Source organism: Podarcis raffonei, chromosome 8, assembly GCF_027172205.1.
Source record: "Podarcis raffonei isolate rPodRaf1 chromosome 8, rPodRaf1.pri, whole genome shotgun sequence".
Classification (NCBI taxonomy): domain Eukaryota; kingdom Metazoa; phylum Chordata; class Lepidosauria; order Squamata; family Lacertidae; genus Podarcis; species Podarcis raffonei.
In genome coordinates, this window is record NC_070609.1 from 52999043 (window position 1) to 53011741 (window position 12699).

Sequence of the window (12699 nt, forward strand, 5' to 3'; positions counted from 1 at the left end):
TATGTTATGGGAACTTGTGTAACACTATTTTTAAAAGGGATAATTTGAGGAGTGGGGGAAGAGAACCTGGTGGGGGAAGAACTAACTGCCTCTTTCCATGCTTCCTAAGGAAAATCAACAATGAAAGCCGGAATGGAAGTCGGAACAGTCATGTGATCCAATTGTCATATTGCTGGCAGGTTTATGCTCACACTGTCAGAAGAGATACAGGCAGCATCTAAGAATGCCACACAGTTGTCATTTCCTGTTAATGGCCCTGGCAGTCATGACTGTGAAAGCCAGTGGCTTTTATTGCTTCGCAATGGAGGGGATTTACGGTGGTTTCTTTCTTTCGCCCAGTGAAAGTCAGTGATAGCGATAATGTATGGCAGAGCGCTTGTCCTTTCTGACAGCCCCAGTAATTTAATCCCCCTCTCCTGCCAGAACAGGCAATAAGAAAGACTTCTAGACCAGCAGAGTGGGGAAAGCTACAGCCTGACATTCATCTCTTTATATCCCAAATAAAATAATAAAAAACAAAAACCCTTCAGTCAGGTTACGAATGTGGACACCAGTTTGGAGCATCTTCCAATATCACAGGCACATACACGAAGTCACAAATTTAAGCATTAAGACAAATTTTTATGAGCTGGATTTTACAGATACTACAGGGAAAATAATTGATAAGAATGCAGTGGGCATGTCCAGTGATATTTCCCTTTTGGTCTGAAGCTACTGTCCGCATTAATTTTGTATTGGATAAATCCTTGTTATCTGCAGATGCTCATGTACTTTTAAATTATATTCATCTTGTACGGGACTTTCAGCAGGACACTAAGAGGGGGTTGTGAGAGTCCTTATGGTTGCCAAGAGATTTAAACTTTGAGCCTGGAAGGACGAAACATCCAACATATATTATGCAATGGCCCGAGGACCTTACTGCCCTTGCAACGTTTAAGCCTATTTCTTATAAATGTCAATTTTGTTTGGATATCTATCAGGACACATATCAACTTACATGTTTAAAACTGAGGTGGATGTACTGATGGCCACTGTATTATTAATATGAGCTCTTGTTGGCTTGAGGACCAGAGATGCCAACCAAATTTTATCTTGGCCCCAGACTCCTAACCAAAAGTTGTTGGAGATAATTGAGGTGGATAGGGAGATAGGACAGGATCTTTTCTGTGGTAGAATCTTTACTATGGAATCCATTCTCTAGAGAGGTTAAACTGGCTTCACCTTTGTTAGTTTTAACTGGGCCGTTTAAATCTTTTTGTGCTTTCAGATGAATTTAAATATAAAGGTGTTTCTCGTTCTTAATCTATAGTTTGAGCTCATGTTTTCTTTTTATAATGGAATAATATTATTATATTAATGATATATTATATTTTATAGTTTATCAAATCCTTAAATTAGTATTAACCAGCATATTATATTATTATCATTAACGTGAGCTCATGTTTTCTCTCTCTTTTCTTTTTGTTCAACTTGTTAAATAAAGCATTGTGGATACAGGATTTTGGGGGCACCAGCTATGGGTAAATGAGGGCAGACTGGGGCACAAATGAGGACGTCTCTAGTTCAAACTTTGCCTCTGCAACGAAACCATTAAGTGGCCTTAGGGAAATGACTCTCTATTGGCCTCTGTCCTGTGGGGGATAATACTGCAGAGTTATCCTACAAGGCCAAATGTTGAGTACTGTATTGCTACGACTACCCAGGCTGTTAATGGTTTTTAAGTGGTTGATTAATCTCGGGTTTTGTAGTCTTTTTAATCTGTGAGGGGTTTCTTGGTATTATGCTGATGTTTGCTTTTATGACATATTGCTACTTTTTGCTCTGTGTTTTTATGACATATTTTACTTGTTTTTACAATGTATTGTTACACGCTGTTCTGTGTTAGTTTGTTTTTGTAATGTTGTTTTTTTTTTAATGTTGTAAGCTTCCTCAAGAACTATGGTTTGTACGTTGGATATAAATATTTTAAGCAGAGAAAATATTTGTGCCTGCTCCCAACAACTGTTCTCATCCAAATTCCCATAATGCTGCCACCCACTAACTTGGAATAGGGATAATATTGAGGAATCACACTGTACTGCTTAACAAAAGTCAGATGAAGAAAATTCCTTTCCTCCCCGCACATTGCACACTAAATCTTATGTGCTATACTTCTGATCTCTTCTGTGAAGTTTTACAGGCTCCTGCTTCTTTGAAAAGCAAAATGCAACAATTCTCATTTCACCAGTTTTAAAGCCTCCCGAAACACAAATGTCTAGATTAAGCACCAAAGCAAGAAGGCACAAACATGGAAAATTGTAATTTTTAAAAAAAATCTACAGGAAGCTTGGGGTTTTTTGGGGGGCGGGATGGGGTGGGGAGCATGGAGCCTTATATCAGGGATCTGCTATAAGCCCTGAAAAGGTTTAATATGTAAGGGCCAATGGATATTGGAGGACATACTGAGCAAAAGATCCACTGTTGGAAGTAGCAAGTCTCCGAATACCAGTTGCTGGGAATCACAAGTGGGAGGGAGAATGCCGTAGTAGTCATACCTTGGTTCTCAAACGCCTTGGTACTCAGATGTTTTGGCTCCCGAACACTGAAAACCTGGAAGTAAGTGTTGAGAACCATACCTTGGTTCTCAAACGCCTTGGTACTCAGATGTTTTGGCTCCCGAACACTGAAAACCTGGAAGTAAGTGTTCCAGTTTTCAAACATTTTTCAGAAGCCGAACGTCCATTGTGGCTTCTGATTGAGTGCAGGAACAAGGATCCACTGTACTTGGGTCCTGCTTCTCATAGGCCACAATGAGAACGGGATGCTGATCTATGATGGGCCATTGGCCTTTTCTGGCAGGCTCTTATGTTCTTATGAGCGAGTGTGGCAAGATAACTACCACCCTTGCCCATTGCTTAGTATGTAGGAAACCAACAAATGAATGGGAAACAAGAATCATGTAAGTGTGTAGGTGGAATGCTCTATCCAAGGCTCCCCATGAAACCCCTGGAGTCTCCCTACTACTTACCCAAGTGAACCTACTTATGCCAGGTCTCTCTATTTCTTATTGTCACACTTTTTATATTCAGGGAAACATATCTCAGGCTTAATAAGATAGGAATGTGCCTTTCACCCACACAAGCACCCCACTTTGTGCTTTAAAGCAACCAACCAAAGAGTAAGTCTTAAATTAAACCTAGTTTCTCATTTATTTCAAAGCAAGGAACTATGGCTACCAGCTTCAGAACAAACCAATATATTAAACCATGGTCTGAAGTTAGTTTAATAGCCTGGCTAGTTCTGAAGCTGGTAACCATAATTTTCCACTTCAGAGAAAAGAGGAAACTACAGTTAGAGTTTCCTAGTTTAACTGCAGCTCACAAAGAGGCCGTGTGACAAGGAAATAGATGGCATCTTAAGCTGGAATAAAATATTCTGAATGCAGCCAATGCATTTCAAACTATCCTATAAACTAGGATAATTTGGGCAATCAAGCAGTATTTGATTGGAAGGGATGCTGGAAAACATTGTGATGGTGTGATTGATTTTACTGGTGTCCTTATTTCTGGACCTTTCAGCATTTTGCTTTCTACAGTCATGAAGGTTAGAAAGACACTTCTCCCCAAACCTGAATGCTGACATGGTCTCAGAATAGTACAGATGTGCCAAAATCTGTTCACTGGGGATGTGCTTCTGCCCCTTGTTCTGAAACAGGTCCCAAACTTGTGTGTGTGTGTGTGTGTGTGTGTGTGTGTGTGAGAGAGAGAGAGAGAGAGAGAGAGAGAGAGCTTTAAAAGAATTTTCCGTGTTGTGAACATGGAAAGTTCCTTTCCTCTATCATCCTATTCAGAATCCAAAGTGCATCTAGACATCAATTCTCTCTTACCCCCCCCTTTCTCTCGCCTTGCCTCAGGTAACTACAATTTGTCCAAATAATCAACTACTGACTCCACAGAGCCAAAGGCTTCTGATCTATATAGGTCTCATAAAAAAAACTTTGGAAGATTTCATTAATCTTGCCCCTTTCTATTGTCAATTCCCAAGCAGGTTTATATACAGCCAAGATAACATTCTTTAGGCCCTCGATCATTAATCTTATTTCCAGGCCCCTTTCTTGCCTTCTCAGCATTCTCATGGCAATATTCTCTCAGCCCTATGAAATATAAATGCTATTTCCTTGTTATCAGTGTCTATCAACTGAACTTAATCTTTGTTATTTCAATTACGGTGGCCTTGTCTGGGGGGAAAAAATCATTTTGTCAAGGTGAAATTAAGAGTCGACCCCAACGGTGTAACTATCTATTTTGAGTTAGAGGAAAGTATAAGGTCAGTTTGCTTGCATCTACAATATTTCCCCCTTAAAGTTAGAATCATCACTCGGTTGAGTTTGAAAACATGAGCATGACACTCGCCTGCTTACTACTGCTTTCCTATTTTCACCTCTAGCAGATCAAGTTATTTTAAAACTGACCCACACTGAGGCCCTATCCTGGGGCAGCCAACCTGGTGTTACAGTGGTGCCTCGCAAGACGAAATTAATCCGTTCCGCGAGTCTCTTCGTCTTGCGGTTTTTTCGTCTTGCGAAGCACGGCTATTAGCGGCTTAGCGGCTATTAGTGGCTTAGCGGCTATTAACGGCTTAGCGGCTATTAGCGGCTTAGCGGCTTTAAGAAAAAGGAAACAAACTCGCAAGACGTTTCGTCTTTCGAAGCAAGCCCATAGGGAAATTCGTCTTGCGGAACGACTCAAAAAAATGGAAAACCCTTTCGTCTAGCGAGTTTTTCGTCTTGCGGGGCACCACTGTATTCAGATGTTGTTGGACAACAGCTCCTATCAGCCCCAGTGGCCAATGGTCAGGGATGATTAAAACTGTAGCTCATCAGCATTCAGAGAGCACCAAGCTGGCTATCCCTGCCCTACCCCAGGGATCTTATATTGAAACCAACATACGCCAACATGGTGCCCATCACACCTGGCCATAGGCCATGCTGGCTGGAGGTAACAGCAGCCATACTCCTATGAAATTGTGCAAGATGTTTGGAGGAACCTAGCGGGGTATAGCTGGAGATGGCCACATGCCAGAAAGAGCAGAAGAGAGGGTCTAGTGGCAGTGGTATCTCAACCTGAGCTTGGGGCAACAAAGATACAGGGCTGGTTTGAGGACATGTCTAAGACCTGGATCAGGAGAAATACACAGGTAAGGGGGTTAAACTCAGAGTGTGGGTGTGTATATAGCGTATGGTTATGAAGTGTTCAAATTTATTTTCCCTTCCTCTGTATGACTTAACTGTCATACATCTGACATACAACTGTCATAAGGACTTAACTGTCCTTATACATCAACCTTCCCCAGTCTGATGAATTCCAGATGTTTTTGATTAGCACTCTCATCATCCCCAGGTAGCACATCTGTGCTGCTGGGGGCAGATATGAGTTGTAGTTCGAAACTTCTGGAGGGTACCAAGGTGGGGAAGGACTGTTTGGATATGGGACTGTCAGATTTACATCACTTTCAGCAGGATGTTTAACTATGAAGGAGAATAGATGTTAGATATGTCTGGCATCCCGATAGTTGAACACTTTCCATCTTTTCCTAAATACACTTAACACAGAGATATATATAGTTCTTTACATGGATAGATTGATCCACATAAGAAGAACCAAAACACCATTTGGCTCCATAATAGTATAACAATAAGATTTAATTTATTAATTAAAAGACTACCTTGCTTCTACCTATAGATTTTTTTAAAAACACAGGCTTGAGGAATTGAAAGCACTAAATCATTACGTTAAATGTTGCTTATAATGCCAGAATTCCAAAAGATCTCTTTGTCTCAGCTAAGATGTAAAGTAGTTTTTTTTAAAGCCAGTCACAGTGCTAAGATATAAGTATAATGAGAACTCAATAAAAAGAATGTATTATTTACCAAGAAATAATGATTTCTCAAATTACATCTGGATTTATCGTGAATTTTTTCCATGCAAAATCTAGGGGACTGCTAGTTTCCCTCTAAGCTCAAAGTACACTTCCTTCGCCAATCATGTAAATCTCAGTTTTATTAAAGAAAATATTCAATTAACCCCTAATATTCTACATACCCAAATCTAATTAGGCATGAATAAGAAATGGAGTAAAGCTATAGCAAACACACACATTCTGACTTCATTACTATTAGATTATTGGCTTTCCCACTGACATTATCAAACAGCAAATTCATTAGGGCGCTTCCTTGATATGCGGTTCCCTTACCAGAAAAGCTGGCACTAAGGAGAAATTAGATGGCCAGTTATTTAAGCAATTCTCTAGGAAGACCAAAGCAACCATGTTGGAAATTAGTGGCGAGTTATAACTTTGTGGCAATTACAACAAAAAATGTTTCCCAAGAGGAAGAGTTGGCTGATGTACTCCTAGCTATATGCCTGAATGTGCAGCAAGCTGAACCCTCAGGCTGCCTCACAGACAGGGTTCAGCATAAAAATAATATGGCACAACCAAGTAAGTTTAAAATGGGTTGGGGGAATCTCTGGCCCTGCAGTTCCCACTGGTTGGGGCTGATAGGAGTTGGAGTCTAGCAGCTTTGGGCAGAGGGGAGGCACAGATTCCCCATCAATGGCTTCAGAACTCTGTTCCCATTTCTAATGCACAGTCCTGCCCCCTGGGCATGTGACATAAGGGTGGGGTTTGCTTCTCTGTGCTAGAGTAACAATCTGACGACTGAATGCTGACTGATATGTACAGGCAGAGGACAACCTAGACCACTCAGTAACAGGTGGATATGTCAAACCTGTAGCAGTAAGCTTGGAACAGGGGAATAGTGTAAAGAAGTTGACTTGCTTTAAATCTAGAATGTGAGTCCTGGTTTTGCCATCGAAGCGATATGAAACGTCTTTTTCTTTTTAAAAAATAATATGTTAAAAAGAACCGTCTGACATCAGTTCAAATAAGATGTTCAAATTGCTAGAATTAAAATGTGGGATGTTTCTTTTTGGAATTACAAGTTTTAATAAAGCTGAGTGGGTGCATTCCAGCTTTCAAGTCTGAATTGCTGCGCAATAAATTTCGAAGCCCAGGATTGGGGGGGGGGGGGAATGAAGTCACAAAGAGCACTTTTTATATGGAAAATGAATGCCATAATAATAAACCAAGTTGGCTGCTAACATAATTTCACTCCCAACTTCAGCCTTCTGACACAGAAAACATACAGACTAGATAAGATCACGCTCAAATAACAGCAGTTACTGACACCAACAGCTGGATGAGTTCCTGATTAGCTACATCACTTAGAACAGTACGCTCTGTACCAAGGATAAGTGCAAGTTTTAACTCTAAGCTTTCTAATGGGAAATGTCTGAATGCTGGATTTTGTGAAATCCTGGGGATTAACGAATCCACAGATGTTTTCTGTATTTTACTGCATGACAATGTGCCATCAAAATTTATTACAGCTTGGCATAACAAACAGCATTCATCTGCTTATATGCGACACTCTAGTGTTATGTATAAAAATGACTGGGGGTAGAATCTGCCAAGCGCTGATTCCCGACAAGCACCACTGAACTGAAGCAGGGTTGAGCATTTGATGCTCCTCCATTTGCTTGCCTTGTCAGTGTTATTTTTTAAATCCTGGGTGATATTCAATCACAATTAAAGTCCGAAATAATGCAAGTTGGGTGAACATCGTGAAACTTCATCCATTCACTGACGGACCAGTTCTGCTTATTTCTTATAGAATATTTCTTATATAATACACATTGGAAAATATGAGGAAAGCCTCTTCTAAAATTGTGAAAATTACGTATTAGTGAGGGTTTTTTTTCTTTCCCTAGTTTCCAATTTAATCCATTTTTGCTATCCCATTTTTAAAACTATCCCTGGAACAATTGTTAAGAAATTTTCCCCTTTAAACAAGCCTAATGAAAACTGGGATTCTTGCTGCAACACACTTCTGTACCTTGGATGAGAGCATATAGAACAAGTGTGGTTAACTCAAGATGTTATTGAACTACAGCCCATTATTCCTGGCAATGCTAGCTGGAGCTGAGGGAAAACACAGTCCAGTTATATCTGGAGAGCACCCTGTTAACCACTTTTGAAGTGGACAATAGGTTATGTTTTGCCTATCCTTGCTTTAATCAACCAAGTATAAGGTGTCAGGGGTCTTGGAGAGTCTTAGTCCATGGCAGCTTGCAAGTTGAGAAAACCGCTGGCCTGATCTTTGCTATGCTACAGTGGAACCACTACAGCTGGGAATGCTACTACAGCTTCCAGCCCAGAAGGGTGATATGGAAGAAGCCAATTGGATCTCATTGCTTGCAGCCAATCGCTGCTGATTCTGGATTGGCTCATCCGCACTAGACCTTTCACCAAGTCATTTTTATGACAGGCACTTGCAAGCTTCCTGATGGCAACTGTTTGGCCACTCCAGGAAGCAGGATCCTAGATGAGATGGAAGCTTGGCCTGATGGGCCTTTCTTACGCAAGTTGAAGCATAACTTACCAAATGCCTACCTGCTAATATTCAAACTGGAATAACTTTAAAAGAAGCCACACCACTGGTGCCTTGGAAACATAACAGAATAATATTTAATGAGCACATACCATGGCTATAATTGTAGTAGACCTGTTGTCCCCTTCTCGGTTTTGGAAGCGACACTGGTGTTTCATCTGCTGGGAAGTTGGAGAACTTGCACTCTACAAACAGGCGTTTTATTGTGTCATCCATTGCAACCTGGGATTCCGTGAGACTGAGGGATACTATTTCAATCCGGATTTTTTCACCAGACTATTACAAAAAGAAAGAAAGAAAAAGCAGCACAGTATATACTTCTTGTCATGCTAAAATGTCACAACAAACTTGCACATCACACCAGATGTTTTGGATGATCAAACATGACTGATAGTTTATGACAGAGCGACAATGAGGTCCTGATGCACTGGGATTTGTAGTTAACACTGTCATTGCAACAGACCTATAGATTTATATTTTATGCTGGAAAAACCTCTTTGCCAGCCCTGCTGCTGGTTATGGTTGAGGATTGAACCTGGAACCTTTAACATGCATTGATGCAAGTTGTTGCTTCACATCTCAAAGACACCTTTCTGGGCCACATGTACTGTTCTCAACTCACCAGTATTGCTTAATCTTAACCGGGAACTGCCATTAGTTTTAACTATGATTTATTTGAACAAGTCAGGATCAGAAAGCAGAGTTTGATCTTGGCTTGTTTGGACAAACCACAGTCTAAAGCAAAAACATCCTGATTCAGATAAAATGATAATCTGTGGTTAGTTGCAAGTGGGAGCTTCTGATCTTGCTGCTGTGCTGAACTAGGAGAGGGGGCCCCAAGGTTTGTCCGTGCAGCAGAAACTAAGCTCTGGTTTGTATGTAATGCTAAACTATGGCTTTCCATTACGCACACAAGCCTCTGAGAGTTGCAGCAAAGCCTTGGAATTAAGTGCTCCCCCTCCCACAAGGCTGGGAGGAGGAATAAGCCATGATTCAATTTCATTTCCCTCAATTCCTGTACAAATTCATGGTTTTAAAATACTGAGTGGCAAAACAAGCCAACTTCAAACAATGGATTACTGAATAGTTATTTGTAGCTGTACTTTATTGATAATGTTAATGTGTATTGTGTATTTTGCTTAGAGGCTTTTATGATTAGGCAGTCTGCACATTCTGTGAAATAAAATGTATAAATAAATTTATTCCTCCTCCTGGTTGTGTGGGAGGAGGTGAGGCGAGTGATGGAGCCCAATGGTTTGTTCAGGTTCACAAAGGCTAAACACTAAACAATGGTTGAATGTTACTTGCAAATCCTAAACTGTGTTTTATATATATATAAAGGTAAAGGACTCCTGAAAGCCACCGTATTTTTCACTCCAAAAGACACACCTGACCATAAGATGCACATAGTTTTTAGAGGAGGAAAACAAGAAAAAATATTCTGAATGAAACAGTGGATGTATGATTTTTTAAAGTGAAGGCTGTAGCTATGTGATCTGATGGTGAATTTGGGGTGACCCAATGCAAAAATCCTGAGGATCCATGTGGATCCATGCTTTGTAACCACGTTTTTGCGCCATTGCGGTCCCAGGCAACAGTGAGTGCATGATTTTTTGGGTGCAGGCTGTAGCCATGGACATGCTATGTGATCTGATGGTGAATTTGGGGTGACCCAGTGCAAAAATCCTGAGGATCCATGTGGATCCATGCTTTGTAACCACGTTTTAAGTGGGGAGGGAAGGAAAAGCACTTAAGGGACGAGGAGCACATGTAGGGTGTGTGGAGGAGGTGGCTAACAATGAAGGAGAGGGGTTTAAGGGGAGAGAGGAAAGGAAGGCAAAAGTCCCCCCCCGCCCAAGCCAGCCCCCCCTCTCCCCCACCTGCATGTTTTCCGGCTGCCTGCGGGTCCCTAGCACGCTTCCCTGGACGCAGCAGCAGCAGCACCAGCACCAGAGCATGGAGAGGAGGAGGTGGCAGTGGCAACTGTGGGTTGCGCTCCTAGCCGTCGGAAGGTGAGCCGGGTGGGCTGGAGCCTGTGCGCAGTGTGACTAGGAAGGAATTAGCAGGAAGGACACAATCCTTTCCCCTCTGCTTGCCATGAGGGCAGGGGATTTCCTTGCTCTTTGTTGCATTTGTCTGCCACCAGTCTCCTTGCTTAGTGTGTTTGTTTGCTGCCAGGTGACGCTGCCGCAGCCAGCGCTGAGAAATGGAAAGGGGAACACAGCAACCAAAACCACAAGAGGGTGGGGAGTAAGACTCTGAGGCAGGGAGAAGGAAAGGAATTCACTGCAGCTGTGCGCTCCCTGCCAGAAAGGGACAAGAACAAAAGGAGGGGAGCAGCGGCTGACTTTAACCGCCCAGTTAAAACCGTGGCGGGGAGTGCAAAACAAAATAGGAGTCGCAACTGAATCCTGGCACTACAATAATTAGGCAAGGGGAACAGGGCTGATGAACAGACGGTAGCCTTGGGATGCATTACAGATTGAGAGGCTCCACACACAAGGACACTCAAACGCCCCCTTTAACCACGCGCTCTCCCGTGCAGCAACATGACTCACACGCCTCCACACACACCAAAATATGCCCGATTCAAGAACCCCAGCAGTCTCCTCTCTGCAGCCTTCTCTCCTCCATGACGCATGATCTGATTTTCGCCCCTGCACTCTGACCAGTCAGCTCCAGGGACCACATATTTGCTCAATAAGACGCACAGACATTTCCCCTTACTTTTTAGGAGGAAAAAAGTGCGTCTTATGGAGCGAAAAATACAGTAAGTCCAGTCGTGAACGACTCTGAGGTTGCAGCGCTCATCTTGCTTTGCTGGCCAAGGGAGCTGACATTTGCCTGCTGTTTTTCCAGGTCGTGTTGCCAGCATGACTAAGCCGCTTCTGGAGAAACCAGAGCAGCGCACAGAAATGCCATTTACCTTCCCGCCAGGGCGGTACCTATTTATCTACTTGCACTTTGATGTGCTTTCAAACTGTTTTGTGTATATCGCAATGTTCTTTTGTTGCTATGGCCAATGACAAATAAAGTTTCATTCATTCATTCAAACCCTTTTAATGTGCCAAAAGTATGCCACAAGGCAACTTTCCTTTAGAATTTTCATGGGATGACAATGCATCCATGCACACATTAAGTGTGCTGGGAAGGCCTTAAAATTCAAGCATGCAATCACCATGTATTTGGGAACTGCATTCAAAACTTGGTGTGTCAGTCACAAGCCCAAACCTTTGGAGGCATGGATCTCTCCTTCACAGTAACTGATTTTCCTGCCACAAATACCAATGTCCCTTTAGTGCAGCACGAAGTGTGATGGGACCACAAGGGCCACAGCAATGTTAGCTCTACTCAGAGTAAGCCCAATGGGTCAATGTATCCAGAACTTAAGCTGAATACAAACAAACCCAAGGTTTTTCCATGATGAAGTAAAATGTCCATTTTACCATAAGGGCAAGCATTCACAAAATGATTTCACCATGCAAAGATGAAAGGGGAAAGTAACTTTATGGTGATTTTCTTACATGTCAAAACTGCCAAAGCAAAGTATCTATGGTCATGACCACACCTTGCTTTTAAAGTACATTTAACACACAAATAAACGTACATGGCTTTTCCAAAATAATTATGAGATTTGTTAAGGGTGCTGGGAATTGAAGTGTTGTGAGCTCCTAAGATTCATTGGGGGAAGCCAGGCACTTTAAATGTAGGGTGTGACTGTGACCTATGAGTATACAAGTGTGTTTAAGGTTTGAAAGGCACTGCGCCCTTATTTGGGAAGGGTTTTCATGTCAAATGCTAATAGGGCAGCACACAAACATTTTCCTGAATAAGTCAATGGTTTCAAAGAATGCATAACCACTGTGATTTCAAAATTAGACTACACAGAAGAACATTCAAAGCATGAGATTCTGCTCTTCAAAGAGCAAACCTAGCACCTTGCAGATCTCAGCTGTCAAGTTCTGCTTAACTTTTCTCTTTATGGCTCCCTCTCTACATTAAAGACTATTTCTCCTGTGTGTGGAATTTGAAGGCTTTGGGTTGTAAATTCAAATCACTAACCTTGCAGTAATAATTACAGAATTAGAATAACAAGAAAGGGAGATCAGCTTTCTAGAGGGTTGGCGTTCAAATTGCAAAACAATACAATATTCAAGCTCAACATGGCAATTGTTGATGCGTTTTTCAGAAAATATATTCTATAATTAATC

General features: G+C 41.7%; 1 protein-coding gene across 2 annotated transcripts in view; it reads right to left on the reverse strand.

The window, feature by feature from the left end:
• The window catches only part of RPGRIP1L (RPGRIP1 like), an 80297-nt gene that overhangs the window by 13334 nt on the left and 54264 nt on the right, over positions 1-12699 (reverse strand). For both annotated transcript variants that reach the window (XM_053400098.1, XM_053400097.1), the window contains one exon: positions 8581-8764. In XM_053400098.1, coding sequence (XP_053256073.1) covers positions 8581-8764 — 184 coding nt within the window. The remainder of the gene's footprint in view (positions 1-8580; positions 8765-12699) is intronic.